We start from the raw sequence: 16,839 nt of genomic DNA on the forward strand, positions 1-16,839 counted from the left end.
TCTCTCACCTGCCTGCTTTTACCGTGTCTTTGCTTTTACCGTGTCTTTACTCAGCCAAGGTCATTCCTTCCCAAACACTTTAGTCACAAAGTGTTTCATGTTGGGGGTAGAAATATCCCCGACATCATAAACAAATCTCTGGAGTTGTACCTTCATTTTTAAAGCAAAAGCAGCCTTTGCTGAAAAGCTTAATCTGGATCCTGATTCCTGGCCCTAAATTATGGAACAGCCTCACATTTTATAGCAGATCTGCTGTCTACTTAGAGACTTTGAAAACCAGACTACAAATTTACTTTGACATTTCCTGGATTTTAATTAAGTGTTGTGGTATTTTTAGTACCTTTGAGTTCAGTCTAAGGTTGTGCTTTTTATTCAGACTGAGGACGCCCGATTGGTTTTGGTGAAGTCTACTCCTAATTCTTATGTATTGGTCTTTTATTGTGTTTTTATTTGGATAACCTATCCATTTTTATGGATGTATTTGATTTATTTTCCATTTGATCTATGTATTACCAATTTCCATTTTATAACTGTTAGATTTGTAAAATTTACTTTCTACTTCAATTCCTTTTATTCACTTTGCTTGTTTATTTCCGTTATCTCCTTTCATTCTTGTTTCATTTCATTCAACCTGTTTACTTTGACTGGAAAGCACTTTGGTAATACCGTTGTTCTTAAATGTGCTGTACAAATATAGTATACAAATATTTTTTGCATCTCAGGGATAACTGTGTTATTCAGATCAAAATAAATGAAATGTTAACCCTCCTTGCTTTCAAAAGGCCGCAGTTCACTCCCATGCCACATGGTGTACACTTCCTTTCAATCCGCCCATTATCATCTCAAGTCCAGCAAGCCTCAGCTTACCATTTAGCCGCTCCTCAGAGAATTGGCCCGTTTCTAATGATTTCTCTGACGGTGCTAGTGTTCGCTCGCTCACTCGTCAGCGCTAGTCGATGAGCGGGAGACTGTGAACGCCACTGGACCCCGATGAGCAGCCACTTGTGCCCTTCCCTCCCTTCCTCTCTGCTCCGTTTCTTCTTTCTTTTTCAAGACGAGATGGGGTTTCAATCTTCTACACCGTTCCCTGTAATAACATTCATTACCGGCAAATCAATGTGACAGAGTTTCGCTCGAGTTAGCGAGTGTGTTTTAGAACACAGCTGAACGGGAACAATAATCGACTATCTTTATCGGCACCTCCCGGTGTGGAGGCTGGGCCATAATTGGCAACAAGATACACCATTGTGTGTGTGTGTGTGTGTGTGTGTGTGTGTGTGTGTGTGTGTGTGTGTGTGTGTGTGTGTGTGTGGAACATGAGGTAATGAGTGCAGAATTCCCACTGTCACACCTGTAGATGAGTTTAAGGGTTTAAGCCTCAAAATGAAACTGAAGTACTAGAGAATGAGATGATTTCATAACTTTCGTTATACATACTGTACATGGGAAATTGACTCAGCACATTTGGGGACTGACTTATACATTACGGCGTATCCGGAGATTTTAAAACCAGACACCACACGCTCTATCTTTATTATATAAATATTGATTTTAATAAAATATTAATACTGCTGGCTAAGCAAATATTGACTCTGCTGTTCACCCCAGCAACACCCACCTGTATAGCTCAATGTAATTAGCTAACGCCATGTATGATCCAATTGAGACCTAGGCTCTGGTCAGTAATGGCACCAAGCAATTTTTCTAACTTTCCACCCAACCATTGTCTCCCACCTGTCTTCATTCGCATGCTTGGTTATTTTTGTACAATGTAACAGACGTCAAAGGAGAAGATTAGTATGTACAGGACATCCCAATCCTAGCACACATCATCCTTCATCTTGCTTCCTGTTCTTTGTTAAAGCTTATTTACCCAACTGCAAGAGCAGCAGAGTGTATTTTTAGATTATGGTGATGACATTTATATGCTGATACATATGTTCCCTCGGTAAGTGGCGTATGTACTCTGACATGTAATAAATCTCGCTCCCTGTAGAGGCTCATTTCTTGGCTTTCCTCCCAGCCTTGGCTTCCCTCTCCAGGACTACTCTCATCAGAAACCTGTCCCTAAGAAGCTTACATTGAAAAGCAGAGTGGCTTTTAATGGAAATTAATTTCAATCACGTCTTCTTCAGACGACAGAGGCTAGAATAACTGGTGGCACACAAATCTTTCATGTAAATTCTGTGTGGGAACTGTGTGTTCTAGTTCTTTTCTGTCTGTTACTTTGAGTTTAGTTCTGTTCCGTCAGTTAGTTCTAGTTCTAGCTCTGTCTGTAACTTCGAGGTCTAGTTCTGTTCCGTCAGTTAATTCTAGTTCTAGCTCTGTCTGTTACTTCGAGTTCTAGTTCTGTTCTGTCAGTTAGTTTCTAGTTCTAGCTCTGTATGTAACTTTGAGTTGTAGTTCTGTTCCGTCAGTTAGTTCTAGCTCTAGCTCTGTCTGTAACTTTGAGTTCTAGTTCTGTTCCGTCAGTTAGTTCTAGCTCTGTCTGTTACTTTGAGTTCTAGTTCTGTTCCGTCAGTTAGTTCTAGTTCTAGCTTTGTCTGTAACTTTGAGTTCTAGTTCTGATCCGTCAGTTAGTTCTAGTTCTAGCTCTGTCTGTTACTTTGAGTTCTAGTTCGGTTCTGTCTATTAGTTCTACTTCTGTTCTGTCCGTCAGCTCTGGTTCTAGCTCTGTCTTGTGCAGATTGAGTACTCCATACTGATACCTACAGCAACTGACAACCTATAGAGAAAAGAGTATTTTCTATTTAAAATTGTGCCAAAACAGCTCATACCACTGTCCTTGTCTGTTTTCACAATGTGCTCTCCTCACAGTAAATCAGGATGAAAGGACTTCTCTGTTGCCTGACTTTTCACAATGCACAAAGAAAGGTTGAAGCAACTCCATAATGTTGACAAGTTGACAAAAGACATAACATCAGGCTGCTCAACTGGAGCTGTCAGTCTGTGTGTATTCTGTAAATTGTTCACAAAATCTGCCCGTCCTATCGTGTGCGTTCAAACAGGAAACAGTGATTCAGGGCAGCACATGCACTTCCTGCCTGTATTAAACTAGAAGAAAGGAAGGGAAGACAACCCACTGGGTATCTTTAAGGGCGTCATGTAGTCATGTGTCACTCTAATCACTACTCCATTCTGCTTACTGAAAACAAGGTGCCCTAATCAGTGAGAATGACTTCAGAATCAATTAAAAATAATAGCTTCTGATTATGTGTCATTGTCCTTTGTCCATCCATAATGATGACTGTGGCCATAGCGCAGGCACGCTCTTCCGTGCTCTACTCTACTGTTGCCTCTCCCTGTCACTCCCCGTCACACACAACCATCATTAGCAAATGTCACTTACACAGTCTGACAAGGGGCCATGACGTTAGGGCATTAATGTGCTGAACTTAGGCAACATGAATGATGAATGTACTCTGCCGGATGTGAATTTAAAAAAATGTGCTACATAAATGGCAACCAGTCATCTCTTGCCCCTCTGAAAGAGTTTTTTTTTTTTTTTTGGAGCGGTTTTGAAACTGGCATCCTGTGCTTGTGGTTTGACATGAAGGGCAGACCTACATAAACCTCTTTACTGTTTTCATGATTGAGCATTCAGAGATGAGCCTGTGTTTGACAAGAGGGCCACATGGCTGAAGTGGTGAAAAAAGTAAGATCCAGGGAAAGTAGTGTCCTCATATAAACACAAAGACATGCACACACTAGCTTGGGACTCATCAAGAGGTGAGCTATAGATCTGTTGGGTGACAGAGACCTTAATCTCCTATTGTCACCTCAAAATTCAATACATTGGACATATTCTTGACAGGTAGTTACATAAATTAGCATTAATTAACACACATTCCAGTTCATGGGCAGCATACTCCCGACAGTACACAAGTGTGTCAAATTTAAGCGAATAGAGTAAAATTTTAACAAATGAATTACTTCAATACCAAGTCCTATTTTCATACAATGTGTACAGTGTTTATGTATCATGTGTTTAATACAGTGGTTACCTCTTTGTATTTTCCCAGTCAATGAAAATGATGACCACCTAAGTCATAATCATAGCAGTGTCTTTTCTTATCAGTGTAGAACTCTTAGGCTGCAAGACTTCTATTCTAATTTTGTGAAAACAGCTTCAATTATTTACTGTCTAGTGGTTTCTCAACAAGGTTTTTTTTTTTCTTCCCCAGATTCCACCGTAACCATGGTAATGTACCCGTGTACCCTAACCAAGTAACTCATTTATAGACTGTCCTGTGAGCCAACCCATGAACCTGAAGAGTTCAGGAACTCCTATAGCACACACAGGCCATTTAGGTAAGAACTGGTTTAGTTTAAGTTTAAGTTTAATTTGTTGGAGCGTGATAAATTATAGTAAAAGATTTTGGGTCCTTGATTAATGACAAACTAGATGTGAGCTGCCACATAGTGCCACATTGTATGGAGGAGTAGGCAAGTACTGAGACTGAGCAGTACTGAGAAACTGAGGCAGTCCAGAATATTGACAATGTTGTGAGCGGATGACCTAAACTGACAAGAGACTGTGCCCATGAAAACTGATGAAATTGACAATGGTGACCCAAGCTACAGTGCTACAGGTGTCATTAAAAAGACATCCCAAACAATGTCACCTTCACATTAGAAATTAGATCATCAACAGTCAATCACACAGTCACCACAAGACTCATGCCAGGCGCCGGGGTTGTTCAAGGACGTCCCATATCACGACTGCTTCTTACACACAGAGAAACACAAACAGTACACTAAGTGACAGTACAACAATAATATGTTCTGTTTCCAAGAGTTTTTATTTTACAAGGGAGCTGTTAACATCATAACATGAACAAAATGATAGCAGTCATACGCTGCCATTATATACAAAAGGAAAACACGATCCACATTCCAAATTCTAACATTAACCACATAATTAACAACAGGGAACACGCAAAGCATTATGGGACAAAAACCCTTATATGGTGTTCAGGAAATGTTGAAACTGGTACTAGCCTCAAGCCTAGGGGAACTTGGGCTAGTACAAACAGGTCCTTTGCACTTAAGAAGTGAAGGACAAAAGCAGTTGAAACCCTGATTTTTATTTGCCCTCCTCCAATATCAAAAAGGTGACTTTGCTCTCCATGGTACATATAAAGTTAATCTGTAATTCTATGGTCACATTCAGCAACTCTGTTCATCTGACCAAAGTGTGATGGCACAGCAAGAGTACACAGTTCTCGGGGAAACGTTGTTTTCATACAAGGGAGCTGTTTTCTCCCTACGCAACTTTGACAGTGGAGTAGTTGGAATGCTCGAGACCTTGGACAGTTTGGAGACATTTCAAATAAGAGACGATGACATATTTATTGTCACGTTCCCCAAATCTGGTAAGGCTGTTTTTGTCACATTGTTTTTGTCAGTAAAGTAAAAGTGTTTTAATCTGACATGTGAATTCCCAACTGGAAATCAATGGAAATTGGGATATTTTTAATTGAACACCATCAATCGACTGAGACAATAATGAAAACATCAAGTGTGAATTGCTCTTGTAAAACAAAGTTGCCATAGCAATCATATTGTGGCACCATGCACTATACCACCCAGAGAATGTTAAAGAACCACACAGATCTACAGCTCAACAGCAGAACTCATACATGAGGGTAACACTCCCTGTATTCACTGTATTCACTCACATTGACGTGGATATATACACTAAACTAAGTGTGGTATTAACAACATAACATGAACAAAATTAATTAACCACTACTTAACAACAACAGGCAACACCCAAAGCATTGTGGGACAAAACCACTCATATGGTGTCCAGGAAATGCTGAAACCCTTTTGCGCTCTACAAGATATAATGTACAATTCATCACATCCTATATGTTTATGCAGTTTAACCATACCTATACAGTCTCTCAATATTCACAATGTACACGTCAGGTACAATTTGGATGCAGTACATAATCTCCATTCTTTATGAGGATGATCATCCTGAGATGTTGGATAAGCCTACATACAGATGGTTTCCCTGGCTGGAGTACAACCCACCTGGTGTTGAATACAACATAAGGAAATCTCCCAGGATGTTCTGCACTCATCTGCAAGAACACATGGTTCCGCCAGGACTACAGAGCAACAGAGGCAAAGTAGGTAGAACATAAGCATTGTAAGCTCAAAAAAGTTGATGGCTTTGGTTGGCACTAATGAAGGTCTTGTTATAATGAAATAATAAGCTAATGCAAAAACATCTACTTCATACAATCTAGCATGGATGGGTAAAACCAATTGAATCCCATGACAAAAATAAACACATTTAATGATAACAAAATGAAAAAGTGAATTAATATAGACACTCAATTTTAATGTTACATTTTTTATTATTTATGTTTCACCACTAGGTCATTTATGTCACGAGGAACCCTAAAGATGTTCTGGTGTCGTACTTTCACTTCTCAAAAATAGCAAACATTATAGATACTGTCAGCAACCTTGATGAAATGCTGGAAAACTTTCTGACTGGTAGAAGTAAGTAAGGAAAATGTACCTTTTTTGTATTCTGACATTAAAATAAAATTATTAACTTTTGATTATTTTTGCGTTATTGTATCATGCTTCCATTTGTGTTTCCATTTAGTCTTAGGTGGATCCTGGTTTGATCATATAAAGGGATGGTTTAACAACAAAGACAAATACAACATCCTGTTTGTGAGCTATGAAGATATGATCATGGTAAGAGAACAACTGCTTTCAGTAACCAGGTTCTAAAGCTTCAGCTTTTAGTCACTCAGACACAGGGGCACATGCTTCAAGATCGTTGGTGATCTTTGGTTCTGCATACTAATTAACACTTTATTTATATCACAATTACACACCAACACTAGTCTCACACCTGTAGCCAAAAATATTTAAGAAGCAGGCCATTGACCACTGGTGCCTGGAGAATGATAGTGGAAGTGTGTGGACTAATCAAATGTACCTAACTTCTTTACATATCTAGCTATCTGTCTCTTTCCCTCTCTCAGTCTCTTTTTGTCTCCTTCACTGACTAGAATCTGAGATCGGTGGTCATGAATATCAGCAAGTTTGTTGGGAAGAGTTTGTCTGATGTGGATGTTGACAAGATCATGGACAGAGTCACGTTTAATAACATGAAGACTGACCCTAAAGCAAACTATCAATCCAATCCAAGGAACATATTGGACTTGACCAAAGGCACATTTATGCGGAAAGGTGACCATGTTCAATTAACTTAAATTCAATTAAATTAACTTCAATTCAATTCAATTCAATTCAATTCAATTCAATTCAATTCAATTCAATTCAATTCAAAATTGAAAAAAGTGCCAAAACCATAAAAGTGTCTTTACAGAGGTCAGTGCCTGAACCACCACGTTTGATTATGTTGTCTTCTGTGTAGAGTTTCCTAATGATAAAGCACTCCCTACATTACACTCCCTTTTCTTCTAACACAGGAACCATTGGGGACTGGAAGAACTCTCTGACGGTGGCCCAGAGTGAGCGCTTTGACCACGTCTACCAGGAGAGGATGAAGAACCTTCCTCTCCAGTTCATCTGGGACATTTAGGAGCTGCATGGCTAAATGTTACAGCATACAGACACGGTTATTATTTTCACACTGTCATTTTCGCTCTCACACACACACACACACACACACACACACACACACACACACACAATTAGGTTTGCATGTGCAGGTTGGAAAACAATGATATGGGTTGTCACACTATAACTTTATATGTATGTGAAACGATGTAATATACTATAAAATAATATGACATATTTTAATATGACATAGCCCTGCAGGGGTGCAACTTTTGTGTGTATTTAGTTTCTGAAATTAAATGTATTGACAAAGATATATCAAATAAATATAATTATTTTGTTTTACTTTGTAGAAATGCAAATAAAATTTGAGGCACCAAAACCTACACAGACTCTGGAGAGTCCCATTTTCTAGAACAGTTTTCTCTGACAGTGACAGTACAACAATAATATGTTCTGTTTTCAAGAGTTTTTTTTTTTTACAAGGGAGCTGTTAACAACATTACATTAACAAAATTATTGCAGTTATACGCTGACCGTATATACAAAAGGAAACACAATTGACATTCCAAACTCTAACATTAACCACATAAACAGGCAACACGCAAAGCATTATGGGACAAAAACCCTTATATGGTGTCCAGGAAATGTTGAAACTGACAGAATATTAATAAGCACGCTAAAGTTGAAGAAGGGACCGGAGGCAGAGTCAGGTTACTGGAGGTTTAATTCAGCGTGGAGTCCTCCTTTCAGCTGCTGCTCAGAAAAAGGCCTACCTGATAGCAGAATGCAATGGCATTTATACATTCAGTCAGGTAACAGTACAGAAGGAGGGGGGAGGGCCACACACTTAAGGTGAGAGGAGGGGGGTACAGTGAGAGGTTCACCTATGGGGGGGAGGGGGTTGATGCCAGGACACAAAGTACTCTAGGAGGAAGAGGGGGAGGGGGGGGGGGGGGGGTCACATGTCAATTGCTGAGAGAGACAGACAGAGCAAGTTAGTGTCTTACAACAAAGTTTCCATCAAAACTGTTACTAGCCTCAAGCCTAGGGGAACTTGGGGTAGTACAAACAGGTCCTTCACACTTAAGAAGTGAAGGACAAAAGCAGTTGAAACCCCGATTTCTATTTGCCCTCTTCCAATATCAAATAGGTGACTTTGCTCTCCATGGTACATATAAAGTTAATGTATTTCTATGGTCACATTCAGCAACTCAGTTCATCTGACCAAAAGTGTGATGGCACAGCAAGAGTACACACTTCTCGGGGAAACGTTGTTTTCATACAAGGGAGCTGTTTTCTCCCTACGCAACTTTGACAGTGGAGTAGCTGGAATGCTCGAGACCTTGGACAGTTTGGAGAAATTTCAAATAAGAGACGATGACCTATTTATTGTCACGTTCCCCAAATCTGGTAAGGCTGTTTTTGTCACATTTCTTTTTCTGTGTATCTTTAAAGATCAAAGACAAGTCCTTAAATTCAGAAATAGAATTGCTAATCGATCGACTGATAGCAATCAATCGACTGAGACAATAATGAAAACATCAAGTGTGAATTGCTCTTGTAGAACAAAGTTGCCATAGCAATCATATTGTGGCACAATGCACTATAACGTCCAGATAATGTCTAAGAACCACACAGATATACAGCTCAACAGCAGATCACATACACGAGGGTAACACTCACTGTATTCACTCACATTGATGTGGAAAGATACACTTAAGCAAGTGGGGTACTAACAACATAACATGAACAAAATGATAGCAGGACACTGACATTATACAAAAGGAAAACACAATCCACATTCCAAATTCTAACATTAACCACATGCAAAGCATTATGGGACAAAACCAGTTATATGGGGTCCAGGAAATGCTGAAACCCCATTGCACTCTAAAAGATATAATGTAAAATTCATCACATCCTGTACAGTTTAACCATACCTATACGGTCTCTCTGTATTCACAATGTACACATCAGGTACAATTTGGATGCAGTACATAATCTCCATTCTTTATGAGAATGATCATCCTGAGATGTTGGATAACCCTACATACAAATGCATTCCCTGGCTGGAGTACAACCCACCAGGTGTTGAATACAACACAAGGAAATCTCCCAGGATGTTCTGCACTCATCTGCAAGAACACATGGTTCCGCCGGGTCTGCAGAGCAACAAAGGCAAAGTAGGTAGAACATAAGCATTGTAAGCTCAAACAAGTTAGGGTAAAGTATGGTGGCTTTGGTTGGCACTTCTGTAGGTCTTGTTATAATGAAATAATAAGCTCATGCAAAAACATCTACTTCATAAAATCTAACATGGATGGGTAAAACCAACTGAATCCCATGACAAAAAAAATGAAATTAAATGAAAACAAAATTCAAAAGTTAATTAATATAGAGATACTATACTCAATTTTAATTTTCACGACTAGGTAATTTATGTCATGAGGAACCCTAAAGATGTTCTGGTGTCGTACTTTCACTTCTCAAAAATGGCAAACACTATAGACACTGTCAGCAACCTGGATGAAATGCTAGAAAACTTTCTGACTGGCAGAAGTAAGGAAAATTAACTTTTTTTGTATTCGACATTAACATAAAATTGTAAACATTTTGAATCATTTTTGCGTTATTGTTTTATGCTTCCATTTCTGTTGCCATTCAGTCTTAGGTGGATCCTGGTTTGATCATATAAAGGGATGGTTTAACAACAAAGACAAATACAACATCCTGTTTGTGAGCTATGAAGAGATGGTCATGGTAAGAGAACATCTGCTTTCAGTAACCAGGCTCCAAAGCTTCAGCTTTCAGCCACTCAGACACGGGGGCACATGCTTCAAAATTGTTGTTGATCTTTGGTGCCACCATTAATTAACACTTTATTATCATTCTATGTATTGTATACTCAGCCATAAACAAACTAAAGGGTCTTCAGGAAATCTTCAGGATATCTTGTTAGCCACCCAAATACACACCAACATTAGTCTCACACCTGTAGCCTAAAATAAGTAAGAAGCAGGCCATTGCCCGCTGGTGTCTGGAGAATGATAGGAGAAGTGTGTGGACTAATCAAATGTACCTAACTTCTTTACATATCCAGCTATCTGTCTCTTTCCCTCTCTCAGTCTCTTTTTGTCCCTTTCACTGACTAGAATCTGAGATCGGTGGTCATGAATATCAGCAAGTTTGTTGGGAAGAGTTTGTCTGATGTGGACGTTGACAAGATCATGGACAGAGTCACGTTTAAGTACATGAAGACTGACCCTAAAGCAAACTATGAACCCACTATTCCAAAGGACATATTGGACTTAAATAAAGGCACATTTATGCGGAAAGGTAAGGTGACCATGTTGAATTCAGTTTAATTCAATTCAATTTTATTCATAGTTGTATTGTCAATAATGCCAAAACAATTAAATTGTCTTTACAAAGCCCAGTGCCTCAACCAATTTCTTTGATTATTTTCTTTGATCCAGGTACCATTGGGGACTGGAAGAACTCTCTGACGGTGGCCCAGAGTGAGCGCTTTGACCAGGTCTACCAGGAGAGGATGAGGAACCCTCCTCTTCAGTTCATCTGGGACATTAAGGAGCTGCATGGCTAAATGTTACAGCATAAAGACAGCTACTACTTCACACTGTCATTTACTTGCGTAGAAACCATGCTACATTTGGTCTAAGACATTTCCTGAAATGAGCGTAGATGAGATCCACAGAAAATGGACGTACACACAAAAAACACGTGTACGCCAATCCTTCGGTTATAAATCACATATGGTCATGAAATTGTGCGCAACTGAATCTCCGCCCTCAAAACGCCCCTATTTAATCTAATCAGCATATTATCAATGCACAAACAGAGCGCATCCTCAATGCACAAACTCTCTGTGACAGTGGCAAGCAAGAACGAAACATGTAAACAGAAGAATTAAAGTGAGGCTGACATCTACGTTCTGCTGATGGAACAGCAGATGCGGGCCAAAACATCGTTTGAAAGCCTGTCTGGTGGCGTAATGGCAAAAGCATAGTATTTAACATGTAGTAGACACGCCTCTGAAGCACCAGCACCTGCGGCACGAGCAGCACCAGAAGCCGCATCTGCGGCAGCAGCACATAGACTTTGGTGCGCTCCACTACCGACCTGTGCTGTATTGAAGTGGGCTTCCTAGGCTTTCTGAGTGTGCGAAATCTGGATGAGAATACATTGGGAACCCTGTTTTACGCAGGAAATCCTCTTTCACATTTTGCTGGGCACTGTATGGAAATCTAATAAATTGCGGGCATATGGGATAGTATACTGCGAAGAACATCGGGCAAAATTCTGCTTAATGATGACGGGGATTGCTCGACTGGTCTCCAATTTGACTTCGGAACGTTCCTGTAGCCAGGAATCCAAGAACGGACAATACCTGAACGTGTATGGCCTGGTTGCCTCTGGTGCCCCTCTCTAGATGAGAGGCCATTTGGGCACAATGCTCTCGGCAAGCGGTACCTGCTTATCAGACATACATCATCCTGTGTCAAAAAGTCTGCACGATCACAAAAAAACCCTCTCTCTCCTTATTGCGCAGTTGGCAATATCCTCTAACAACGCCAATGCAGCCATATCTCCTACTGAAAACTAAGCCACTATTAGTCTTTTTATAGGCTATAAGTTTGAGCAAAACGTTTTACACTTCAAATTAAAACGGAATACCTAAAAGATGTGAATCTCATTCATGTCTAAATTATTCTAATAGTTTATTTGATTTTATTGAGCGAAACATTAATTTGGCCTTTCACCATTAGCTCAAATGGTGACCATGGTGCTGACGATGATGATGATGAAACTGCGTGTCGGCTGCCGGCGCTCGGACAGTCCTGAACTCCTGCAGTACTCTGGTATTGCCGCAAGGAAATGTACTTACACGAACTGAAACCAGACATAGAGATACGTCCTTTTCTACGTCTAAGACGGTTTTTATAAATCTGTACTTAGACGTGGATTTGATCGCACGCACAGTCTAAGATCAGTTCTGTGCGGAAGTACGTTTTATAAATGAGGCCCTTTGACACACACACACACACACAATTAGGTATGCATGTGCAGGTTGGAGAACAATGATTCGGGTTGTCACACTTTATTTATAACTTTATATGTATGTGAAACGATATATGTGAAATGAAATCTAACTTTCAAACAGAGCTGCTCAGTTTGTGCATGATATATGACCTGACAATATTTTAATCAATTGTTCCAATATTTACTGAAATAACATTTCATATTATGCAATAAAATAGTGAATTATATTTCTGAATATTGTTAACAACTGATCCAAAATCAAAGCCTGTTTTTTGAAGATTGTCTTTTGAAGTTTTAATATGCCTTAGCCCTGCATAGGGTCAACTTTGTGTGTATTTAGTTTCCGAAGTAAAATGTATTGTCAGGGATAACCTAGAATTTTTTTTTTATTAGTTTTTTCTTTGTAGAAATGCAAATAAAATGATAGGTTCCAAAACCTACACACTCTGGAGAGTCCCTCTTTTCTGGAACAGTTTTCTCTGGGAAGAATTATGTAAACTGGAGTAGCCTTCACACCTTGTGGGAATTAAAAGACAGTGGTCTTTTCTGGTCACATTCCCCAGCGTAAAGCTTTGTCTTTGCGTTTTTTAAGATCAAAAGGTCAGCCAGAGTGCAGACACTGACCCATATCACTAGCCTACTTATTATTTATGTTCAATAAGTTAAAGCTGCATGATTCAAATGAAGAGCAGTGTTAAATAATGAAACCAAATATATAAATGATTAAAAGGTCATGTGGGTGCACTTTAATAGACAAGCAGATCTTTGTTGTGTCGTTTTGCTTGACTACTAAATGCACTGTAGAATCATAAGTATTTTCACAGGCCGTCTTTTTCTCATTACTTTTTCTCATTTTTCTCATTTTCTCAAAGTTGTGCACTTAGATAGATTTCTGTTTCTGAGACTGAATCAGAGCACTTAGAGTGAAGATGTTGAAATACAAAGTTGCTTTCCTAGGAGCATGGGTGGATCTGAACCTGACCTTCACTTCTCCAGATATGTGCACATTCAGTGCACATTCCCGATGCCACCTCTCCTTGTGTCTGACCACTGTGCACAAGTTGTCCTGTATCTCCAGTAGGGGTGCAACGGATCAAAAAACTCACGGTTCGGATCGTTCCTCGGATCAGAGTCACGGATCATATCATTTTTCGGATCAGCAAAAAAAATAAAAAATAGACAAGACAAATAAACATGTTTTGTCTTTTTGTTTATTAACACTTTAACACTACTCGTTACAGTAGTCACCGAAGTCTAGCCTACTTTTATTTTCCATGCCCACTGTTCTACATGTTGTACGCTGAGGACAATAAATCACAACGAGCCATAGGACTGTTTGCTTATTGAAAAGGGAACTGTTGCAGACTTTTGCCCAGAGCGTGTTAAGTAGCTCCCTGGAACTAGCAGGAATGGTTACGGCTGTGTGTGGACTGAACATGCGCAAAATTCTTTTTTTTTTCATAAATCAATCCGCGGATCATGCGTGTGCCGAACCGAAATAGATGATCCGAACCGATCACGGATCAATGATGATCCGTTGCACCCCTAATCTCCAGCATTATCTCCCTCTGGAACGAAATACTGTTTTCTGATTGGCTAATGGGGTGTACATTAATTTCGTATAACCGTTCCGGACACCTTGGACGTAGTCCCAGTAGAAAAGTTAAATCGCTGTTTCATATCAATGCTCTTGAATGGTTACCATTGACAACCAACGTAACTTTTTTTTTGACAGCTAGGATAGCGGATACATAGTTTCAATCTAGTTAACAAGGAAAACAGAAATGGAAGATTTTGTAATTAACTTTAATATTCTCGTATTAAAAATAATAATAATAATAATAATAATACAAAAAAAATGTGGGAGATAAGCGGGATAACGGCCTTTGAGCTGTACAGTTCTACAAAGATAATGGACTTCGCGGAGCAACTCCACTCCGCTGCTCGTCGTGGAGTTCTTTGCCCCGCATCGCCCATTATCTTTGTAGAACTGTACAGCTCGTCGGCCGTTATCCCTTACATGATGCATGGGAAATGTCTGACAAACTAGTAGCTTGTATGGTGTTTCTCATTTTAATAAGACTCACCTCACTCACACGCATAGTAGGGTTCAAACTATCGTTCATTTCTCCTCCTGTTTTCTGCACAGTATAAAATATGTTTTTCTGTTATCAAGTGTTTTTTTTGTCTTCTCTACTGCATTTCTTGATATTGAAAGCCTGGTTTTAAAATATGTGTCTGATTCTGTTTCAAACTGAAAGTCTAATTTCTAACACAAATGTATTCCTTTGCCTTTAGGCAATCAAATCTGAAACGGTTTGACGCTCTAGAGCCTTTATCTAGGACATTAGCATGGCTGAATGTTTTAGCAAAAAGTCACAACTACCACCTCTCTCTCTCACTCACTCACTCACACACTCACACACACACATAACATTAAGTTTGCATTTTTAGGGTGGAGAACACTGCAAGTTCTATTTGATCTGTCTCAGTTCATCTCTCTTTTCTCATATCTTCCCATCTTTAGAATGTTTGCAGTACATAATCTCCATTCTTTACGAAGATGATCATGCAGAGACGGTGAATAACTCTACACATGAACGTGAGACGCTGAATAACTCTACACATGAACGTGATACGGTGAATAACTCTACACATGAACGTGATACGGTGAATAACTCTACATATGAACGTGATACGGTGAATAACTCTACACATGAACGTGAGACGGTGAATAACTCTACACATGAACGTGATACGGTGAATAACTCTACACATGAACGTGATACGGTGAATAACTCTACACATGAACGTGATACGGTGAATAACTCTACATATGAACGTGATACGGTGAATAACTCTACATATGAATGTGAGGCGGTGAATAACTCTACATATGAACGTGTGTCCTGGCTGGTTCCCGTCAGACCAGGAGATTACAACACAGTGGAATCTCCAAGCGTGTCCTGCACTCACATGCAGGAGCCCATGGTTCCACGGGGTCTAAAGAGCAACACAGGCAGAGTAGGTAAAACAGAAGAATTGTTCTTTGAAACCTCGTAGGGGGAAGTATGAGGGCGCTATTGGAAGCCTATTTTAAGAAAAAAAAATATCTCATAATCTCATAGAATCCAAAATGAAATACACATGGGAAAAACAAAAAAAAATCGATACCACTGGTCACAACTGGCACTTTTTATGCTGCAGACAACGGCAAAACCCCCCATATTTTCTCCAGAATCGTGACATCCTAGGTGTGTGCTGGGTAGTAAGCTTCGGTTTGCTTCCATGTAGCAAAAATCTCAGTTTACCCTCTTTACAGCACAGAAGATCAGAGCATCCACTCAAGGTCAGATAATAAAAGTATGTTGGTCGGAACGGGAGCTTTTCAGAGTACTTTGTTACAATGTTATTTTCCCACAGAGAAAAAGGCTTTGACACAAAAGACCATCAAGTGACGACACAACCTCAGAGGTGTATGGTCTCAAATGTAGGATAAATAGTGTAGCCTTACCTCAGCCCTCCAGCCCCCAACACACACACACACACACACACACACACACACACACACACACACACACACACACACAAACACTCACACATTAAAACTGCTTTCCAATGAAGGGACTGTGTATGACCTTCCAGTAGGGTCTAGGGCTTTCAGGCAAGAGAACAGGGATGCAGTGAGTGACCTCCATAGGCCACTGGCTGCCTGGTCGCCTATGACAACCTAAGGTGACACCTGAGAGTGCAAAAGGTCAGGTTGTCAGGGGATGTTGACCTTTGAAATAGTGAACTCTCTGATAAATCTAATTTCGATCTGTCTCCTTCCCTCTATCTATTTTTGACCGTGAAACAACCTATAAAACCACTGTTGCAGAGAAGGTATTGGATTTCAGAATCATGGGACACTTTCATTTGACTTCCTTTTGATGTACAGGAACCATTGGGGACTGGAAGAACTCCCTGACGGTGTGAGAGTGAGCGCTTCTCCAAAGGAGAGGATGAGCAACCTTCATCTCCGTTAGTGTAAATGAGCGCACACACACACACACACACACACACACACACACACACACACACACACACACACACACACACCCCAACACAGGACAATGTAAATCTACCTTTCAGTTTGTATTGCTAAGATATGGATCCTTGCCATCTTAACACTATTTCCTTTTTCTTAACGGTACAGGAGGCTGGTTGCATGGCTGT

At 39.8% G+C, this 16,839-nt stretch overlaps 2 protein-coding genes across 2 annotated transcripts; both read left to right on the plus strand.

Annotated features, from left to right (window-relative positions):
• Positions 1-5,921: 5,921 nt before the first annotated feature.
• Positions 5,922-7,579, plus strand: LOC308369274 (amine sulfotransferase-like; the record flags this gene model as incomplete). The annotated part of the gene is made up of 5 exons (XM_080843630.1): positions 5,922-6,140; positions 6,393-6,519; positions 6,629-6,723; positions 7,044-7,224; positions 7,467-7,579. The coding sequence occupies 5 exons, from the start codon at positions 5,922-5,924 to the stop codon at positions 7,577-7,579; spliced, it is 735 nt and encodes a 244-aa protein (XP_080699756.1).
• Positions 7,580-8,795: 1,216 nt separating this feature from the next.
• Positions 8,796-11,164, plus strand: LOC308369283 (amine sulfotransferase-like; the record flags this gene model as incomplete). The annotated part of the gene is made up of 6 exons (XM_080843642.1): positions 8,796-8,970; positions 9,538-9,743; positions 9,993-10,119; positions 10,226-10,320; positions 10,713-10,896; positions 11,037-11,164. 6 exons carry the CDS (start codon positions 8,796-8,798, stop codon positions 11,162-11,164), a joined length of 915 nt encoding a protein of 304 aa, XP_080699768.1.
• Positions 11,165-16,839: the final 5,675 nt, after the last annotated feature.

This window comes from Sprattus sprattus (assembly GCF_963457725.1).
Source record: "Sprattus sprattus genome assembly, chromosome: 1".
Taxonomy (NCBI): Eukaryota; Metazoa; Chordata; class Actinopteri; order Clupeiformes; family Clupeidae; genus Sprattus; species Sprattus sprattus.